Source organism: Delphinapterus leucas, chromosome 19 (assembly GCF_059928025.1).
Source record: "Delphinapterus leucas isolate spDelLeu-1000000601 "Yukka" chromosome 19, BTC_Dleu_Yukka2, whole genome shotgun sequence".
Taxonomy (NCBI): Eukaryota; Metazoa; Chordata; class Mammalia; order Artiodactyla; family Monodontidae; genus Delphinapterus; species Delphinapterus leucas.
The window spans coordinates 59,868,623-59,889,513 of record NC_143147.1 but is presented as its reverse complement, the minus strand read 5'-3'; the positions used below and the strand labels follow the sequence as shown (position 1 = coordinate 59,889,513).

The following is a 20,891-nucleotide window of genomic DNA, read 5'->3' as shown; positions in this document are numbered from 1 at the left end:
AAAAGGATAGAAACTATTTTAAAGAATTTAACCTTTTACATTAGACACTGCTGTATTGTTTCTTTTTTTTCTTTTCTTTTTTTTTAAGGTAGGTCTACATGTACTGACATGGAAAGAAGTCTAGATTACAACAAATGAAAAGACTAAATGCAAAACAGTATATATAGTGTGATCTCTAATTTGGGTGGGTGGGTAGCTTTAAATGCATAGAAAAATATTTGAAAGAAGATACCCTTAAATCTCTTACTTTTACCACTGGTTATCTTGAGAAGGAGAGGAGAAGTCACAGGGGATTTTCATTGTCTGTCACATATTTCTGTATTAGTTTTACTTTTTAAAAAAATATAGTTTTTTCTAATTAGAAAAAAAAACAATTTTAAAATGTGACATTCTTGTACTCTCTACATCATGGGGAAATTGGCACTTCCCTGGTGGTCCAGTGGTTAAGGCTCTGCACTTCCACTGCAGGGGGCACGGGTTTGATCCCTGGTTGGGGAACTATTATAAAATCCCACGTGCTCTGAGGCATGGCCAAAACAAAAAACAAACAAAAAAAATTCACAGGGAAACTAACCAAGAGTTTCTAGGGTATTTGTCCTTTTTGTACAATTTTCTCTTATTTTGCGTTTATTTTCCCCAGTTTTGTCACAGACAGAGGTATATTTAAGGTGACTTTTCTAGAGTAATCTACCTGTTCCTTTAATGTTTTGATAATTGCATTTTTCATTCATTCTTGGCATGACTCTTTTGTGCCACTAGTGCTGGTGTTAGTGACAAAGTCATGGCCATCAGCCTAGAGGGAAGGCAGATAATTAACGAGTAAATAAGTAGATATACAGACATCAAGGAGGTGATAAATGCCAAGAAAAAGAAAGATGTTATTTGAAACTGTTAAATTGTTTCTCTGCCACCAGGTCTCACCTGGAGGGCAAATCTTCTGAAGGAGAAGAGGACCAGAATCATGAAGGCAACAGGGTAAAGTTCCTTATGGGATGAATTATTCTGGGCTGTATTTACTAAGAATTAAAGAGAGTTCAGACTTTCTCAAGAAAATTGTACGATGATCCTATGACCTTACTGTAGAACAGACTCAAGTCATTTGCAGAGAAGCTCAATTTCCTTCCACCCCATTCTGAAGTGTTGGTGGCTCTTCAGGAATGCCTCGGATATCCTACAGTTAGATTGCCCTGAGTTTTCCAGAGGTCATTTCCTGTAAAGAAGGATGCAAAATAATTACCAAAAACAGAGAGCAGATAAATTAAAGCATGAAACATAATCTCCTAGCGATGCTCAGAGTGTGTAGCTGCAGTTTTCCCATCGGTGTAATTACCTTATTAAGAATAAAACCTCACAAGACCCTTTATACTTTGTATCCTGATTTTTTTCCTGCTACATGGCTACAGGTGTCACCGATAGAGAAGAGCAGTGACCAGAGAAATGAAGAAACTGAGGGTGCTACAGAGCATTCTGAAGGGGAAATCAAAAACGATGGGGAAGTCTCAGCCCAGGGGAAAGATGAAGACGATGAGGAAGTCGAAATCCAAGGGGAAATGGAAACGGAAGAGGAATTCGAATTTGAAGAGGAGTTAGAATCTGATATTGAAGCCACGGCCCCTGAAGGGGAAGTCACTTCTCCAGATCTGGCTTACTCAGACATCAGTCCTGGGGAGGTGGCCAGAGATGAAGTTGGCCCCACACACCGGCATGAAAGAGCAAGGAGGAAGACAGGTCTTGAAGACAGAGAGGCCCCCGGCCCATCCGAATCCAGAGGAGTGGGGGTCATCTCCACAGAGCCCTCCCAGCAAGTATCAGGCTCATCTGAGCAAACGGACCAGGAATCGGTGAGTAGCCTGAGGTCTGTTTTACACAAGTGTTTTACTGCTCAAGTTGTTTGTACTCCTATGTGAGGAACTCAGGGTACACTATAAATAATTCACATTGCAATCCCTGTTAGAAATGGCTTAGTAAACTTAGGTCTCAGGATCTACCATCAAATGCCAAGAGTTTCTGGACCCTCCCTTGCTGTTCCCAAACCCAAGTTGGGAACATTCCATGCAAGGGCATCTAGGTGTCCAGTCTCTAGAGCAGCACTGTCCAGTAAAATTCTGCATGATGATGGAAATGCTCTTTATCTGCTCTGTCCAATATGGTACCCATTACTCACTTGTGGCTATAGTGCACTTGAAATGTGGCCAGGGACATGGAGGAACTGAATTTTTAATTTTTTGAAGATTCTAATTAATTTAAATTTATATAACCAATTGTTACAAGTGGCTACCATACTGGACAGTGCAGTTCTAGATAATGACAATAGTTACATTCTTATCATTTTCATTTTTAAATTTTTTTTAAAGATTTTTTGTGTGTACCATTTTTAAAGTCTTTATTGAATTTGTTTTGGGGTTTTTTTGGCCAAGAGGCATGTGGGATCCCAGCTCCCTGACGAGGGATCGAACTCGCACCCCCTACATTGGAAAGCGAAGTCTTGACCACTGGACCGCCAGGGATGTCCCCTCATTTTTTAATTTTTAAGCAAGCACAGACTTACAGAAAAATTGGAGTACCATAGAACTTTTAATTTTTTTAAGCATTTGAGAGTAAGCTGTCGATCTGATACCCCATTGCCTCCTAATGCTTCCATGTATGTTTCCCACAAACAACAATATAATGACTATCAAAATCAAGAAATTATATTACATTACCCAATCATCCTCAGGCCTCCTTCACCAAATGTCCCAGTAATGTCTTTTATAGCAGAGCTCCAGTACGGAGTTGCCTGTTGCCTTCAGCTGCCCAGTTTCTTTAGTCTTCTCAATCTGTCCTTGACCTTGATGACCTTGACACTTTTAAAGGTCACAGGCCAGCTATTTAGTAGAATGTCCCTCAGTTTGGCTTTGCCTGGTATTTCCAGGTTTCCAGGTATGGTTTATGATCCTTCGGCAGGAATGTCATAGAAGGATGCTGTGTTCTCCTGATGTCCTGTCAGGGGATGCATCATTTCAGCTTGTCCATTATTGATGATGTTGGCTTGGATCACTTGATGAAAAGAGTGTCAGCCTTATCCACTGTAAAGATACCCCTCACCCCTAGGCATTTAAGAAACACTGTGTGAGAAGGTGCTTTTTTGGTTTAAGATAGGAAAGTGAATATTTATTTCAAATGAGAAAAAACAACAACAGATTACACCATTGTTTTAGGACTTCTTACTTCTCTCAGCAATGTGTACTGCTGTTGCACATCTTTTGTCAGGTTTATCCCTATATATTTTGCATTTTTTTAAAAGAATTTGTGGAATATTTTATTTTATTTTTTTGGCTACGCTGTGTGGCATGCAGGATCTTAGTTCCCAGACCAGGGACCAAACCCGTGCCCCCTGCAGGGGAAGCGTGGAGTCTTAACCACTGGACCACCAAGGAATTTCCTATTTTGCATTTTTTGATGCCATTATAAATGGTTTCCAATTGTTTGTTGCTAATTTATAGAAATACAATTGAGTTTTGTATATCAATCTTATATTCGGCAACATTGCTAATCACCCTTGTAGGGTCTAGTAGCTTTTTTTTTTTTTGTAGAATCCATAGGACTTTTCACGAAAAGGATGTGTTGTCTGTGAAAAAAGGCAGTTTAACTTCTTCCTTTCCAATCTGGATGCCCTTTATTTCTTTTTCATGTCTGATTGCGCTGACTAGAACCCCCAGTACAATGTCAAATAGTAGTAGTGAGAGCAGACATCCTTTTTCCAGATTTTAGGGGGAACATTTTCAATCTTCACAGTTGCATATGACGTTAGCTGTGAGTTTTCATAGATGCCTTTTGTCGGGTTGAGGAAGTTCCATCTACTCCTAGTTTGTGGATTTTTTTTTAATCATGAAAGGATGTTGGCTATTGTCAAAAGTGTTTTCTGTGTCTATTGGGAGGATCACGGTTTTTTCTTTTTTTGTTAATTTGGTGGTTACATTGATTAATTTTCAAATATTAAAACAACTCTTCATTCTGAGATAAACATGGGAGGGATACTCTGAAACTATGGTAACATCCATTCCTCATTAAACTTTCAATTTATTCATGTAAAGTTTCATATCTGTATGTACTCATTGTTTCCCATTTCATTCACTGTGTTATAATTCATTACTATCATTATTTATATTGAGGCTCAGATTGTTCCCAATTTGACCCGTGAGCCTATTCAAATTGGCCTTTGTGTCTTTCTGACACATCAGTACCATTCTTTTCTTTCTTTTTTTTTTTTAACCACCATCATCCTTTAGGCACTTTCTTGTTCTCTGGCACAGACTGCCCCAGCCTGAGAACCAGACATTTCTCCAGGAGCTTGGTTTCTTTTCACGGAACCCTCGACCCCAAACACACCATACACATACACACATACATGTAGCTCACACCAAAACGTCTCTAATTCCAAACCACCCTTGACATGGTTCCTGCTAGTTTTCTCCCCTTCTATATTTTAACTCCTTTTTCCAACAGTAGGAGACCTGGTCCCTATTATCCTTAACATATTATTAATTTGATCAATCCCCCGAATGTAACCCTCACTGCACTTTCCTGCCCCCATATGGACACTCCTCACCCCACTCAGGCTCAGACACACACCCTCACTGGGCCACCCAGACTGTGGACACCCTCATCATCTTGCTGGGCCAACCCCACCCAGGCCAGGCCCCAGTTGTTTGGGCTGTGACTCTCCACACCGGGACCCCTCCTCAGCAGGCCCAGGCCTGACACCTGTGCTATCATGACCCACCTCGGGGACAGTCTCTGGAACCTGCTCTCCTCACCTTGTCCAGGCTCATCACCCCACACTGGGCCAAGCCAACCTGTTGTTCTAGAAGGGAAGTGAGGGGCAGGGCGGGGCAGGAAAAGAACGTGTAACATTTCTCCATCATGGACTCTGGGCTGGACACTTCAGTGCCTTTGACATGTGTTGTTTCAGTGAATCCTGACAACAACCCTGTGAGGTGGGAACTATTATTATCCCCATAGTTCAGGTGAGGAAACTGAGGGGCCAAGGGACTTCCTTGCCCAGAGGCATGCAGCTGTGATGGCAAACGGTTACTCTGTCTCTGAACGGTGAAGTGACAATCCCTCCCCACCCTGTGAAACCTAGAAGAGTTAATAACTTTAGAGAATGACACAATTCAATATTCGATGACCCCCAATTAAGCTTTATAATTACAAATGACAAGTACATGATCAAAACCACTTTTAAGAATTTAACACAACAAAACAGTGCCCTCCTTTCTAAGAAAGCCAGGACTGGGAATTCCCAGGCGGTCCAGTGGTTAGGACTCTGCTCTTTCATTGCCAAGGGCCCAGGTTCAATCCCTGGTTGGGGAACTAAGATCCCACAAGCCGTGAGTCATGACCAAAAAGTAAATAAATAAAAGATAGCCAGGAGTGTTGAAGTACAGATCACTTGTTGAGCTGTAAAACCAATTTCCATCCTCGAATCTAGTTTCTAGAAAACTCACGAAGAAACAGTCTCCAAATTTGATCAGCCAGAAGGGCAGAGACAAGCCCAAAGAGAGAACCCTATTTCTCTCCTCTCAGCTCTCAGTCTTAAGAAGTAACTTAATCGCGGAGTAGAAGCTGCTGTGTCATCGGCGTGTTCTGACACCTCATTGACGTCTCATTAGGAGAAGCCCTTTCTGGACACCCCAGAGGTGGGCTTTGGACTCTGGGCCCCCATTAATGTCATTGTGGCTCTGGATGCCTCAGAAATCATTTCTAGAAGCAGCATCACCTGAGGAAGTACAATTAGAAAGAACAGGAGCTGGGCGTTGAGATGACCCTTGGCTGGCTGTGCGAACTTAGGCAAGGGCTTCAGCTTCTGTGAGCTGCTTCCCCTACAGATGACGGAAATGACTGGCATCCACCTTGCAGGGTCTTGTGCAGGGTCATTGTCTGTCGTTACTAGCATTCACCTATTCATCAGCTGTAGTAATTACTGTCAACAATAATCCTTGCAAGAGTCCCCTTTAGAGCGAAAACGGAGCCAGGTGCTTCTACTGAGGGAAAAGCTTTTCATATGGAAATGTCCCTAAAGTGAACAAGTTTGAAAGAAGAGAAGAAACAGCCCTCTTGGGAGACCCTGGCCAGGGCGCAGGCTTTCCAGCATCCTTTTATAAAGAGGATGCTCAGAGGTGTTTCTTACCATCCTTGGAGAGAGCAGCATTTGGGAGTAAAGGAACCCACGTCCAGCACACACCCATGCCTCAGCGTTTACACTTTGCTACAGATCTAGACGGAAAGAGGCCACTCCTGATTCCTCATGGGAGTGGCGGTAGGTGTTTTCTGTTTTGACCATTTGCAAAAGCCAAATGTTATGCAAACAATATTCTATTTTTTAAAATAAATTTATTTATTTACTTATTTATTTATGGCTGCGTTGGGTCTTTGTTGCTGCACGTGGGCTTTCTCTAGTTGCAGCGAGCGGGGCAACTTTTCATTGCGGTGCGTGGGCTTCTCATTGCCGTGGCTTCTCTTGTTGTGGAGCATGGGCTCTAGGCGCGCGGGCTTCAGTAGTTGTGGCGCATGGGCTTAGTTGCTCCGCGGCATGTGGGATCTTCCCAGACCAGGGTTCGAATCCGTGTCCCCTGCAATGGCAGGTGGATCCTTAACCACTGCACCACCAGGGAAGTCCACAACTATGTTGAATTGAACACTGTAATGAATTAACTCCTTTGTCCTGACTAAACCCTCATAAATTCAGATTTGGTTGTTTTTGCTCTAAAAACAATCCCAGGGAGCGCTCCGGCAGAAGGTCTTTCCTCTGGGGGCTCAGCACCGCCTCGGACAGAGCCGGGGGAGCAGCAACACATCCCTGGACTTTGACGAGCCGCCTCTGGTTACCGAGGGCCCCTCCACGCAGGAGCCAGGTATTGTGGGACAAGCCACTTCACACGCCCTTCTATGCGAGGGCTGCCACTCATTCACCACCTGTTACCTTGTTTCCTGTTGCGCTGTGAGCCAAAAGATAAAAATATCATTAACAGATATGGATAACACGTGTGGAGCATTTTTCTGTTTTATCTCATTTAATCCTTACCCTAACCCAGTGAGGTAGGCACTGTTCTCCATTTTAGAGACCCTAAGCATCATTAAGTAACACAACCATGTAAGTGGCAGAACCAGGCCTGGACCAAGATCCCGTGACGCCGCAGCCCACAGCCCTGGCCAAATGTCTCACTGCCTTCTGGTCTCGGGGGAGCTCACCCCTAAACATGTGTCTGTTTGCTGACTTTCCAAGGCTTTCCCGGCACACCCTTATCTTTCCACTTGGCTCTGGTATCCCAGTGTTGAGTATGTGGGAAAGCAGATTGGGTTTTTTTATCTTCCATATGATGGGTGTGTGTGGATGGTCCAGCTAACAAAGCCTCACATCGCTCACAAGCAGCAGGCAGACAGCACACATCTAAAGGAGTTAGAAACAGAACAGGATCTCTCCAGCTCAGGAAGGGAGAGAAGTTGCAACTAGAGCCTCACTGATTTCTTTTCAATTATATCTGTTTTCCATTAAAAAAAAAAATCTAGTCCATCATTATGAAGCCACCTTTCTGTTCACTATTTATGTATTAAAAAGTATCAACAAAATGTGTTTCCTTCTTGTCTACCTTTAAAGTGCAATCCTTTCTACAGAATGTGTTGAATCAGCTAGTAGAAAATTCATGAGCAGAAGACCCTGTGAATAGCACTGGTGAACCCTAACCCAAAGGGGTGCCTTTTGTTTCTTTTTTCCATCATGTTGCACGAAACTGGGCGTCAGCTTTGCCTGATAATTCCTCCAGAGAAGCACTCTCTCTATTAACTCCTCAGTGATGTTTGTTGTTCCCCACTACTCATCCCCCCAGAGCCTGATGCCCACCCTGGGGAAGGAGCCACATCCTCTTTCCTGGACAGGATCCAGCAGTTAAGCATGGCCGAGGAAGGAGGCCTGGTGGAGAGTGTGGAGTCTGAGGCCAGCGACGAGGCCGAAGAAGACAGATCCCAGCTGGTGGTTTTGGACCCAAACCATGTAAGGAAACATTCTGGAGCTTTGCTTTTGCCCCATGCAGACGAAGATGGACTTAGAGACACTCCTACACCTGCCCTGTAGGCCCTGCCCTGCCCCGAGCCTCCACGGCCCACCCTCCACCCAGCAAATGCCACACTCAGGTCTCACCTGCTCCCTGAATGGTTTACTTGCAGGGTTTGAGCTGCCACCTTGTAAAGTTTATTCTCCCTTTAAGTTCATTCATTCAGAGTCAGCATTTCCCAACCTCCACACTATAGACATTTGGGGCCAGATCACTCGTTGTGGTGGGGGCTTCCTGGGCACTGTAGGATGCTGAGCAGCATCCCTGGGGCCTCCACCCACTAAATGCCAGTAGCACCCCCTTAGTTGTGATGGCCAGAAATGTCTCCAGACTGGGTATTGGGTGGGCGCAAAATCACCCCCACTGATAGCCACTGCCTTGAGTGTCCCACCCCTCTGGCAAGTGGGGAGGGCAGGTCTTGGTTGGATGAACCTCTTTGGAAAGACTTGGTGCTGCCGGTACCACGGGAAGGGTCAGGGCTGCGCTGGGAAGAGGGGCTGAGAGTTCATCTGGCGCTGGCATCCCAGGCACTGCTCATCACTGCCCTCTGGCCGCAGGGGTTAAACCAGGACCGCTGCCCCAGCCCACCCTGTCATTTTGCACTCAGGTCCTTCAGTGCCTAGGAGGAGACCACAAGTGCCTTGAATTTGTGGCTTCTGGAATAAGAATCCTGGGCAGAAGTGGGGAGCACCCAGCGTGGAAGTCACTTCTGCCGTCCCCTGCCAAGAGTTGTGGCAATTCAGGCTAAGCCCTGGAGGGGACAGCACAGTAACCGGCTGTGCTCTTCCACTGTTTTAGCCCCTGATGATAAGATTCCAGGCTGCCCTGAAGAACTATCTTAACCGGCAAATAGAGAAACTGAGGCTGGAACTTCAAGAGCTGGTGCGTACCTGTCCCGCTTTCCACCTGGCTGTGCACCCGCATCTCCATGACCCAGCTTCTCTCTCTGGTGCAGGGCGTGGCCACCAAGCAAAGCCGAATCCAGCGGCAGGAGCTGGGGGTGGACCTTTACGGGGTCCAGCAGCACCTGGCCCGCCTGCAGATGCAGCTCGAGAAGAGCCACGACCGCCACTCGATCACAGCGTGCGAGAGGCGGAGGAAGGAGGAGGAGCTGCGGAGCGTGCGCTTGCGCTACGCCAGGACCTGCGAGACCGCTGGCGAGGAGCGCAAGAAGCGTAAGGCGGCCCCGTGTCCTCACAGGCGTCCCCGTGGCGCGTCCCCGCGTGCCATAGACACCCCAAGGGGCATCCTCACATGCCTTCGTATCCCTGAATGCCATTGCAACCTGGTGGGGTGTTCCCAAGTGCCATCATGACCCCGAGGGGTGTCCCCACATGCCATCACAGGACTTCACGAAAGGCAAGCTGTGTTCCCATACTGGAGGGGTTCCCAAACTTTTGGGGGAAGGAAAACATAAATGTCTTAAAATGCACCTAATTAGGCAAAGTAGCAAACACTGAAAGCCGGCAGGCGGGGTATTTGGAGTGAAAAGCGGGAAAGGGGGGCTTCCCTGGTGGCGCAGTGGTTAAGAATCCGTCTACCAATGCAGGGGACACAGGTTCGATCCCTGGTCCGGGAAGATCCCACATGCCGAGGAGCAACTAAGCCCGTGTGCCACAACTGCTGAGCATGTGCTCTGGAGCCCGTGAGCCACAACTACTGAAGCCCGTGCACCTAGAGCCTGTGCTCCACAGCAAGAGAAGCCACCACAGTGAGAAGCCCGTGCGCAGCAACAAAGACCCAATGCAGCCAAAAATTAATTAATTAATTAATTTAAAAAGTGCTGGAGAGGCTGGTGGGCTGCTGGGGTTGAAGATGGGGTATCCAGAAGGCAGGGAAGAGCAGGGATGGGCAGAGTTTAAATAGGTGGGGAGGTACAGGTGAGGCCAATCCAAAGCGCAGGAGCCCATGGTCCAGAGCCCTGCAGCCCCACGATGTGTGGCAGATTACGGGGAATAGGTGGCTTTGGAGCAGAAGAGACAGTGAGGGTGCGACTAGTCACCGTGCACTGTTCCTACCAAAGCAGCAGCTCTGCGCGGAGCGGAGGTCGTGGGCCACAGTGAACAGCGTGGTCACAGCAGGTTATTTCAGTTGTGCTTTTTCATGTTTCCAACTTTCTTTATCAACTCTGTATTACTATTATAATGGGGAAAATAACCTAGAAGAATTTGGGAGAAACCAAAATCACACGTATATCCCAACTGTGGATGGAAAGAAGCATTTTGGACCCTGAGAAATGCAGGAGAGTTTTCTGGACAGAGTTGGGGAAGAGCACCCCTCCCTGAGTATCACCAAATTAACAGAATCTACCAAAAAGAGAAGAGCACGACATTCACACTAAAACAATGGAGCCACATCCTCCGGATATAACAGAATTTAGACCAGTCTGAAAGAGGACACAGGTCCCCCACCCCCTCCACACAGGAGAAGTGAGTGCCCACCAGCACCCCTCATCGGATCCTCGAGGTGTGGATGGGCTTCTGGAAAGATCCAGACATCTTCGTGGACACTCTGTCCTTTCTGGAAGTCACCAGGTAGCAGGAGCAGAAGCTGTTCAACCAAGCAAGGACCCACCTAACGGCACCGTTTCTCCCCTCTTCAGACTAAAGAACTCGGGTGGCGGTCCCAGCCCTGCGTACCAGGTGCCGCCACTGCACTGTCCCGTAGGTGAAACGTGGGGCTTGGCCTCTGGAGAATGTCCACAGTTGACCTCCTCACTTAGGAGGGGGGTGAAGCCCACCAGTCAGTAAACCTTCACATCCAAATGTGAGTCATCAGTGGCAATCCCCAGACAGGAGAGCAGACGCCTCCACAGACACAGACCGGGTTCCGAAAGCATAGCATACGCCAGCTGTGTTCGACATGAGATTTTAGAGGACATCTCATCAGTCAAATGAGTACCAACTATTAGGGAAAAGGATACTCGGAATTAAAATATAGAATCGTCCCGCACACCCCGCCAGAAGGACTAAATAGGCAAATCAGCACTGCTGGAAATTGAACAATTGAACTTGTGTCTAAAAGGTCAGTTTGAGGAATTCTGCCCAGAATCAAAGCAAAAACTCAAAGTGACGGACGTTTTGAGAAGGAGATAAAAGACATGGACTGTAGGTCTGGTAAAGTCAGTATCCGTGAGATAGAAATTCCAGGAGATTAGGGGCATTAACCAGTGACATCAGAGGAAAACATTTGCATGAGTTCAAGAAAGATGAATCTTCAGATGTAAAGTCTCATGGAGGGCCAGATGGGTGGAAGAAAAAATAAACATGCCTAGACATAGTTGGTGAAATTTTTAAATTCCAAAGGTAAAGGGAAAAAAATGCCATAGGATTACAGACAGGACAAAACCAGACACTTCCTATGTTATTTAACCCACAAGTGGGTGGAAAATTTGGGAAACTCTTCCCAGGCTTTTTTTTTTTTTTTTTTGGCTGCATTGGGTCTTTGCTGTGCACGGGCTTTCTTTAGTTGCAGTGAGCAGGGGCTATTCTTTGTTGCGGTGCACGGGCTTCTTATTGCGGTGGCTTCTCTTGTTGTGGAGCACCAGCTCTAGGTGCGTAGGCTTCAACAGCTGTGGCACGCGGGCTCAGTAGCTGTGGCTCGCGGGCTCTAGAGCGCAGGCCCAGCAGTTGTGACCCACGGGTTTAGTTGCTCTGCGGCATGTGGGATCATCCCAGAACAGGGCTTGAACCCGTGTCCCCTGCATTGGCAGGCAGATTCTTAACCACTGTGCCACCAGGGACACCACGCCTCCCCCCCACCACACACACCCCACCCCAGGCTTATTTTACAATGTTCAGTATAATCCTTACTGGAAAAGCTTACAACGTACAAAAACAGAAAACTATAAAGTGTTACTACTTATGAGGTGTAAAAATCCTAAATAAAATATTAACAAATATTAAATTTTTACTCATGAACAAAAGATTAAGTTCAGCAATATATGAAAAGAAAAATACCTCCTAGTCAAGAGGGCTTAATTCTGGAATAATTTGAAATTAGGAAATCTACTGATTCATTGCATTATATTCTTAAAGGAGAGAGAACGAATAGATTTTCTGGGTGGATGTCAAATGGGTGTTTGGATAAAACTCATTGTCGATCCTAAACTAGGATAGAAGGAAAGTTCATTGTAAGTATTTATCAGCAACTAACAAGGCAGTTTTACTCAGAGGAAAGCCCTGGAGTAATCATAGTTAAGGAATGAGACGAGGATGCATTGTTTTGGAGGTTCCAGCCATGAAAGAAAACAGGAAAAATAAACGAAGTATAGATTCTGGATATGAAGCCGTGGAACTCATTCTCCACCAATGGTATGATTGTTTACCTAGCAGACGCAAGATCACTGATGAAAAGCTAAAAAAAACAGTAAGAAATCTATAAAGTAACTGAATACTAGAGCTATAATTTTCTTTTCTACCAGTCATATCCAATTATGAATTATAATTTTTTAAAACCTCATCCATAATAGCTATAACAACCATAAAATACTGAGGAGTAAGTCTAACAAGAAGCAAGTGAACCTATCTGAGGAAAAACAATAAAATTTTACTAAAGGACCTAAAGCAGATTTAAATAAATGGAACAATCATGTAACCAAATGAGAGGAAACAAATGTCATTTCTCTCCAAATTAATAAGTAGTTCAATGCAAGTCCAGTTAAAATCCACGATGGGATGTTTTGGGTGAACTTGAATTTATTTAACACAGTTATTATTTTCAAGAAGTAATAATACAAAATTAAGGCACTCTGGAGTCTCCCCCGCCCCAGCCTCCAGCCACCTCCACAGAGGCACACGGTATTATTGATTCTTGTGTATTCTTTTAAAGATGTTTTTGCATATAAAAGCAAAGTTACAAGGGTTGTGGTATTTTTTCTATATTTTTTACACAAGTAGCTGCATATTATACCCAATGCTCTGTTCCTTGCTTTTTTTCCCTTATCAATGCATGCATGCAATACCTAAAAAGCTCTCCAATGATTTTCAAGTTCCAAGTTCACTCGGAACACTAAATGCACAAGAATATCCAAGAAAATGGTGAAAAGGAAGGATAATGAAGGGAAATTGTCCTATCAGGTATCAAAACACAGTATCAATCTACAGCAATAGAAACAAAATGGCACTAGAGAAAAAATGGGCAAACAGATCAATAGTGCAGAGTAGGGAGTTCCAGGAAATTTACTCAGGAATTTAGCTATTTACTGCAAATTGAAAGTACAGGTTGTATTTTTAAATCACGAAATATTTTTGATCATTTGACCACCTGAAAATAAACACTTAGACTCCTATTTCACACTAAACAAATCCCATTGACCCTGCAAATCTCTCTGGCTTCCTCTTCTGACACCAGGTCAAGAAAACTCTGCTTCTAGAGTGCTCAACTGCTCAGGTCAAGCCCACCTGATCATTTCCTTTTTTGCCACAAAACACAATCACAGGAGTGACACTGGGGGCAGAGGTCATGGGAGGCATTTGAGACTCTAGCCATCCTGTTTTTATTACGTGAAGGGCCCTTTGAAGCCTAATAGGTAAAAGACGACTATCCCACCCGTAGAAGAAGGGCCAATGGTATGAGCAGGCAAGTCGGAGAAGGAAAAGGACAGCTGGTCTTCAAACTGTGAAAATAGACTTGATTTCACTAATGTTGAAAGAATACAAATTAAAAAGAATATTTGAAATATTGACTCTCAGTCACTCAGCCAGGAAAGGATAGAGGGGCAGAAGTGAGTGCCCTGAAGGATGGGTGGGCAAGCTCTCTGATTCAGGTGGGGGTGGGTTAGTTGGCGCCCTCTGCCATAGAAAAGGGCCACAGACTGGGCGGCTTGAAGAACAGAAGTTTGTCTTCTTGTCATTCTGGAGGCCAGATGTCCAAGATAAGGTGTTGGCAGGGTGTTTCCTCCTGAGGCCAATCTCCTGGGCTTGTAGACGGCTGTCTTCTCCTTGTGTCCTCACAAAGTCATCCTCTGTGTGTCTGTGTCCTAACCTACTCTTCTCATAAAGACACCAGTTGTTAGGGCCCACCCTGGTGACCTCATTTTATCTTAATTACCTCTTTAAAGACCCTCTCCCCAAATACACCCCCACCCCAGTCTACCCGGCAACCACTCTTTCTACAAAACCTCCCCCCTCGCTTCCCTGCATTTGCTCCATTCCCCTCCCCTATAACTCTTAGCCACACAGGAGCCAAAGAATTCTCTAGTGTTAGAGTTTTTACAGTCATCTTAGATGTAAAAAAAAAAAAACAAATTATTGTTTAAGTTCATCCTTCAAAAACACCTAACTCCAACATGATATTCACCCAGCAGCCTTTTGATCTATAAATCGATTTTCTGTTTAGATCTACCCACTGAATAAGGAATGCTCTACACAAGTGAGCCAACAATTACTGGTTGAAGTCTATCTCCCTAAATAAACTGGTGTTGTACCTTATAAATCAATCTCATGTGGAGCAAAGGAACCCATGCTTCAGTGGTGCTCAGCCCACCCTTCAGGCTGGTTTCCTCCCAGGGGATTTAGGACTGTACCTGAGATTGCCAACCTCTAAGTGGTAAGAAATCTGTAAAATTCACATGAGGCCTCCTAACCTTGACACTGTTTCAGAACATCCTTAGACACGGAGAATCTCTAATATGTGGTGGGAATGGAGGGCTTATTGCAGTTGAAGGGCATAGATTACGTATATTTCGTCTCTCCAACTAGACTGTAAAGTCTTTGATGGCAAAGGTATGGATCTTTGTAGTTTAAAGGCTGTTTCCCAGACCCACTCCACAGTGTGGGGAGGGGTGCTGCTTCCATGATGTCTGGTGTGCGATGCTGGGACACCCTCCCCCTCTCTCCCCAGTGGCAGCTCTGCAAACCGAGATGGAGACCCTGGCTCTGAATCTCTTCTACATGCAGAACATAGACCAGGACGTGCGTGACGACATCCGGGTGATGAAGCGAGTCGTGAAGAAGTCGGAAGCCGAGCGCATGCGGGCCGAGTTGGAGAAGAAGCAGCAGGTGTTCTGCAAAGATGATGCCCGTGTGACTGTTTGCCACATCTTTGATTTCCTGATTTAATCAGCCCTGCCCCTGCGTGAATACCGCAGCCCTGGGGGCCATGCCCAGCATGGGGTTGCTGACATGGGTTGAGGTTGCTGGGGACCCATCTCACTGTGCATCTTGTCCCCTCCCTTCCAGGACCTGCACGTGGACCAGCTGACCACCCGAGCCAACCAGCTGGAAGAACAGATGGCCCTGTTCGAGGCCCAGTACCGCGTGCAGGCTGAGGACACCCGGACGCTCAGGAAGGCAGTGAGCGAGGTAAGCGCTCAGTGGCACAGGCGCCATCTGGCAGCGCCCAGGCAGTGCCTGCATGCCTGCAAGGAGACTGACTGAGCCCCCAGTTAGCCGGCCAGCCTCCTGCACATCTGTCTGTCCTCATAAGCGTCTCAGAGCATCTGGCTGACCCACGTTGGGGACACAGTAGATACCAGCTGACTGGTGGCCAGTATTCTTATTCCCACTATAGCCAGGGATAGACTGAAAGGCCCCTCAGGAGATGGGACATTCTGTCCTGCTTGCTGAGGCATCCTTAGCAAGTTCCTTACTGACAGCAGGCCTCTCTCGGAGAGGGCTGAAGTCTCCCTACCCATTCTCAGCCTGGGCAGGCAGTGCTCCAGGGCAGTGCCCACATCTCCCTTCCCATGTGGAGTAAGGGAGGGCCCGGGTTCAGTGCAGCTCCCAGTTCAGTGGCCAGCACTGGAAAGCAAAGTGGCTGTGACGTTTTTTTAATCTGTGAGTCACCATCTGCATTCGTATGTGCAGTGATGACACAAAGGGAACGACACACTTTTATTGAAGGAGAGACAGATGGGCTTGAGCAAACGAACAAACACACCTGGGTCCACCTGGGAAAACACCCAGTGCTTGCCAACCTATGAATATACTTAATCTAGAATGTGCTCCCATCAGAACCTCAGGGGGGAAGAAACTTCTTAGTTAGCAAAGTGATTCTTAATTTTATCTGAAAAGTAAATTCAGAGGACTAGCAGAGAATTGTCCGGGGGGAAGGTTCATGAAGGCTGGCCCACGGTCCCAGTTTGCCCAGAAATGACAGATTTCCTGAGACGTGGGACTTCCTGGGCTAGAACCAGGGGAGTCCAGGACAAACTGGGATGGTGGGTCCACCTAGCATTAAATACTATAAAGCCCTAGAGGCTAAAATAATGAATTACTGGAGTCAGGGACAGACAGGTAGGCTGCGGGAGCCTGTGAGAGGGCTCAGAATCAAGGAAACGTTTATATAGAAATTTCATGGATTATAAATTAATGGAGAGCAAGTGAATTATGCACCCAGTGGTGTTGGGACATTTGGTTAATCATTTGGGGAAAAAAATCAAATCTTTTCCTCATACCACACACTAAAATAAATTCCACATGGGCTCAGGGATTGAAACAAGGGAAACTGTACCAGAAGAAAGAAAATGAGAAATATTTATAAAGCCCTGGATTGGAGAGGCCTTTCTAAGCATAACACCAGTAAGTTTGGTGGTATAAAGAGATTTTGAAAATCAATTCAGAATCTGCCGTGTGCGATTCTGCTCTGTGATGATTGTGTACACACACACGATGCTGTAGTTTTCTTTCATTATGTCTTTTTTGCCTCCCGCCCCTCCCTGCTGGCTGTGTGCCATCGGGGCAGGGCCGTCCCACGTTTGTTCATCCTGCATTCCTGCACCCAGAACAGGGGGGCCCATGGCAGGTGCGACACAGACATTGACGACAAATGAGGGCGGGACAGGGGTTCCGCCACCAAGTTGGCAAAGATGAACAAGGCAGGGGAATCGGGGCTCCCACACTGATGGTGGGGGTGCAGTCTGTCTTCATCAAGATCCGTATTCAAGGGCAATACTGTACTGCATGTCAGGGACACCCACCCTACTCCCCAGCAAGCTCTCCCAAAATATCACTTTTTGGACTTCATTCCAGGGAAAATAGGCATGCAAATAAAATTTCTGTATACATTACATACTTCACGAACAAAATGAATAGAGAGTCACTGGGGACACAGTGCTGTGTGTGATAACCAAGCAAGTCCCAAGAAGAGGATATTGGTTAAACAAATTATGATATATCCATGCAGTGGAGGACAATCCCACCAATAAAATAAATATTTGCTGGCATGGAAACCCATTCACAATATGCTACTTTTTATTTTCATTTTTAATATTTATTTATTTGGCTGCGCCGGGTCTTAGTTGCAGCACATGGGATCTTAGTTGTGGCACGCAAACTCTTAGTTGCGGCTTGCGGGCTCTTCGTTGCGGCATGCACGTAGGATCTAGTTCCCTGACCAGGGATCGAACCCTGGCCCCCTGCATTGGGAGCGCAGAGTCATAACCGCTGGACCACCAGGGAAGTCCTGCTATTTTTTAATATTAAGTTACAAAACAATAATAGGATATGATTGCTTACACACACACACACATGCACACAAACACACACGCACACAAAACACACACAGGAAGATAACACCAGGGTGTTAGAAATGGTAAACTCTAAGTTGTGGGATTATTTTTATTTTCTTTTTGCTTATTTCCATATTCTAATTTGAGTAGAATAAACACCTTTTTTAATGAGAAGTGTGTTTAAAACATTTAAAGACTGAATTCAGCCTCGATTTTTGCATCTCAGCCTGTACCTTGGTCAGCAAGCCTTCGTCCGGCAGCCTTGGGGACTCGGGGGGCACCTGCCTCTGGCTGACCAGCCCCACAGAGCCCAGCCTGGGGAGGAGCCCAGTGGTTTTGGTACCTACTGCCTCGGCCGGGCACTGTTGGGCAGTGCACAACCTACTCAACGGCACAGAGCAACCTCCTCAGTTAATAACTTACCCAAATCTGGAAATGTCTCACCAGTCATGGTATAATTAATTCATACCACTTTATGCTCTATAATAATAATAATGAATAGATGATTTTTTAAAGCCCTGACACCTCAGAGTGGGACCCCCAGGGGTGACGCCTCCTTTGACGTCCAGCTCCACCCTTTTATTGTACCTGTGAGTGTTCAAGGCCACTCTGACTTCCTCCAGCATCTACCATGCACATCCACCAAGAGCAGACGCTGCTGGGACTCAGCACCTCCACAAAGATGCTCGTGGCCTAATGGGGGTCTCACCCAAGCTCCCATTCAGTGCCCCTTCCGGGGATCAGCACGAGGCCAACTTGCTAACGGTGCAATGATTCCACTGAAATGACCCATCAGGACATTCTGAGCACCACGCGACACAGCAATTGTGGTCGAGCTAAGAACGTGCTGGGCATACAGGCACCACCCCCTCTGATCCGACGGCCGCAGGATGTGGGTACTGTTACTGTTCCCGTGTCACAGCTGGGGCTCAAGGCTCAGGCAGGTGTTAGACAGGCCTTTAGAGCCATGTTTAATTTCACATGTGTCCTGCTGATGCAGATAAAGAAAAGCATGGGTAACAGAGAAGGAAGATGATTCAGGAAGCTCGGGGCTCTCCGACATCCTTTTGGGGCTCTGAACTTAATGACATAAGACCAACATCCAAGTAACCTCAACTCTCCACTGCAGGCCTGCACGGAAATAGATGCCATCAACGTGGAGAAAAAGCGCATCCTGCAGCAGTGGGCCACCAGCCTGGTGGGCATGAAGCATCGCGACGAGGCTCACAAGACCATCCAAGAGGCACTCAGGTACAGGCGGCCCTTCTGGTTGCCATGGCGGTGGGCCAGGTGGCTCAGGACCACAGGGGGGGTCTGGGCGAGCGGGGAGAGCTCGTGACAAGTGTGGGAATGCGGAGGTGGGTGCGGAGTGGACTCCACGCCCAGCTCCTCACAGGTGAGCACGGAGCGCCCATCCTCGGCTCTCCTGGGACAAAGGGGCGCACCTGCAGCCGCGCAGCCCTTCGGCCCCAGCTTCCGTCCTGAAGCCACCCTTATTGTTCACCCAGATTTCAGTGTTTCTTAAATCCTTTCAAACTTTCCGTGGCACCAGGAGCAGCAAAGCTTTCCCGCTCAGATTTCCTGGGAGGATTAAGGAGAAACAGTGAGAGAGAGAGAAAGAAAAAGGGGTATTTATCTTGGGGAGATAAAGGTGCCCCTTTGATTTGCAGTTTCACCACCTGTGTGCAGAAACTTCATCCCTTCTCTATTGTTCTGCCAAGGGCTGAGTTCCAACCAAAATCCTGCTTTAATCTCCCTGAAAAGGGAAGGAAGAGGCCCCCCTCGCGTTCCCCTCTCACTTCTAGCGAGGGCTGGACGTGTAGCCTGGGCGGGGTGCTGGAGACAGAGGCTTCCAGACACAGCACTGCCTGAATTCCCCAAACCTCCAGGGTGCTTGGGGCCCAGATGTGGAAGCCGGTTCTGGAGGGAGCACATCATAGCTCGACTCGACCTCAGAAAAACAAAACCGGAGGGACTGACTGTTTTTACAACAAGTCATTTTACATGGGTAATGCTGGATTAAAATTACTCATTTCCTTCATCTCCCCGAGTCGATGAGAGAAGGCCAGAGGGAGAATCATGGAATTACCCCGGCAAAGTCCGGCTAAGCGTCTGCTTTCCCTTTAAACGTGCAGGTGGAGGAGCCGGGGGCTCGGCGCTGTGCGGTCGGGCTCCTCTCTACCCTGTCCCCTGGGCTGCTGGCCTGCCCACTCCCGCTGTGTCTGCCCCCTCAGTGCTGCCCTGTGTTTGCTGCAGGAGAGGCCTTGGCCTGTGGGCAGCTTTTCCCTCCTGCCCAGCGTCGACCTTGAGTAAGGTTGAAGCTGGGAGTCTCATGGCCTGTGCCCCCCACAGGGACCCCCCCGTTGTCTAGCACTTCCTGTGTGTGTCTGTTTTGTGTGTGTGTGTGTGTGTGTGTGTGTGTAAGCAATCATATTCTATTATTGTGGGTCCCCGCCACACTGAGGCTTGAAAGACAGCAGCTCCTACGGAATCTTCGTAGTTAGTGACAAAGTCGTATCAGGAGTGCGTCCCAACCACAGGTGAAGAATCATGTTGAGGCTGCAGCAAACACTGAACGTCATACATTCAAAGCAAATGGGTCATTTCCACGTGAAACGTCTCAGAACAAGCCAGAAAATACATACTATACTGTGCTTAACTTGGGTTGGGGGGATACCCTGCCTAGAATTTACACCCTCTCAGGGATAGGGACACAGACAGGTCCCCTTGTGCCCTGGTATCTGCCTCTGTCATACTTCCTGACAGGATACGTGTGGTACAGGCAGGGCTCAGCACCTCTGCTGGGTGTTAATTTGTCAGCTTCATCGCCTTGAGATCCTGTAACAGGTTCCCTCTTAATCCTCAGATGGATTGGGCCAAGCTTCAGACATATTCTAGATTCTACCAGTTCTTTTCGTTCTGTTTATTTTCCACTGGTGCCTGTTAATCAAGGACTCTTTTTAATCAACTTGTTAATTGAAGTACAGTTGATTTACAATGTTGTATTAATTTCTGCTGTACAGCAAAGTGATTCAGTTTTACATATATAGGCATTTTTAAAATATTCTTTTCCATTAAGGTTTATCATAGGATATTGACTCTAGTTCCCTGCGCTCTACAGTAGGACCTTGTTGTTTATCCATCCTATATATAAAAACTTATATCTGCTAACCCCAACCTCCTACTCCATCCCTTCCCCAACCCCCTCCCCCTTGGCAACCACCAGCTTGTTCTCTATGAAGGACATTTTTAAAGAGTGTCTTTTTAATTTTATTATTTTTTAAATTCTTGGCCATACTGTGGGGCTTGCGGGATCTTAGTTCCCTGATCAAGGATTGAACCTGGGC

The 20,891-nt window shown here is 46.6% G+C and overlaps 1 protein-coding gene across 1 annotated transcript in view; it reads left to right on the top strand.

The window, feature by feature from the left end:
* The window catches only part of CCDC40 (coiled-coil domain 40 molecular ruler complex subunit), a 42,448-nt gene that overhangs the window by 657 nt on the left and 20,900 nt on the right, over positions 1-20,891 (top strand). The window contains exons 3-10 of the mRNA XM_089901837.1: positions 1,404-1,841; positions 6,764-6,896; positions 7,869-8,032; positions 8,892-8,975; positions 9,049-9,268; positions 14,937-15,094; positions 15,275-15,397; positions 18,674-18,795. Coding sequence (XP_089757963.1) covers positions 1,404-1,841; positions 6,764-6,896; positions 7,869-8,032; positions 8,892-8,975; positions 9,049-9,268; positions 14,937-15,094; positions 15,275-15,397; positions 18,674-18,795 — 1,442 coding nt within the window. The remainder of the gene's footprint in view (positions 1-1,403; positions 1,842-6,763; positions 6,897-7,868; positions 8,033-8,891; positions 8,976-9,048; positions 9,269-14,936; positions 15,095-15,274; positions 15,398-18,673; positions 18,796-20,891) is intronic.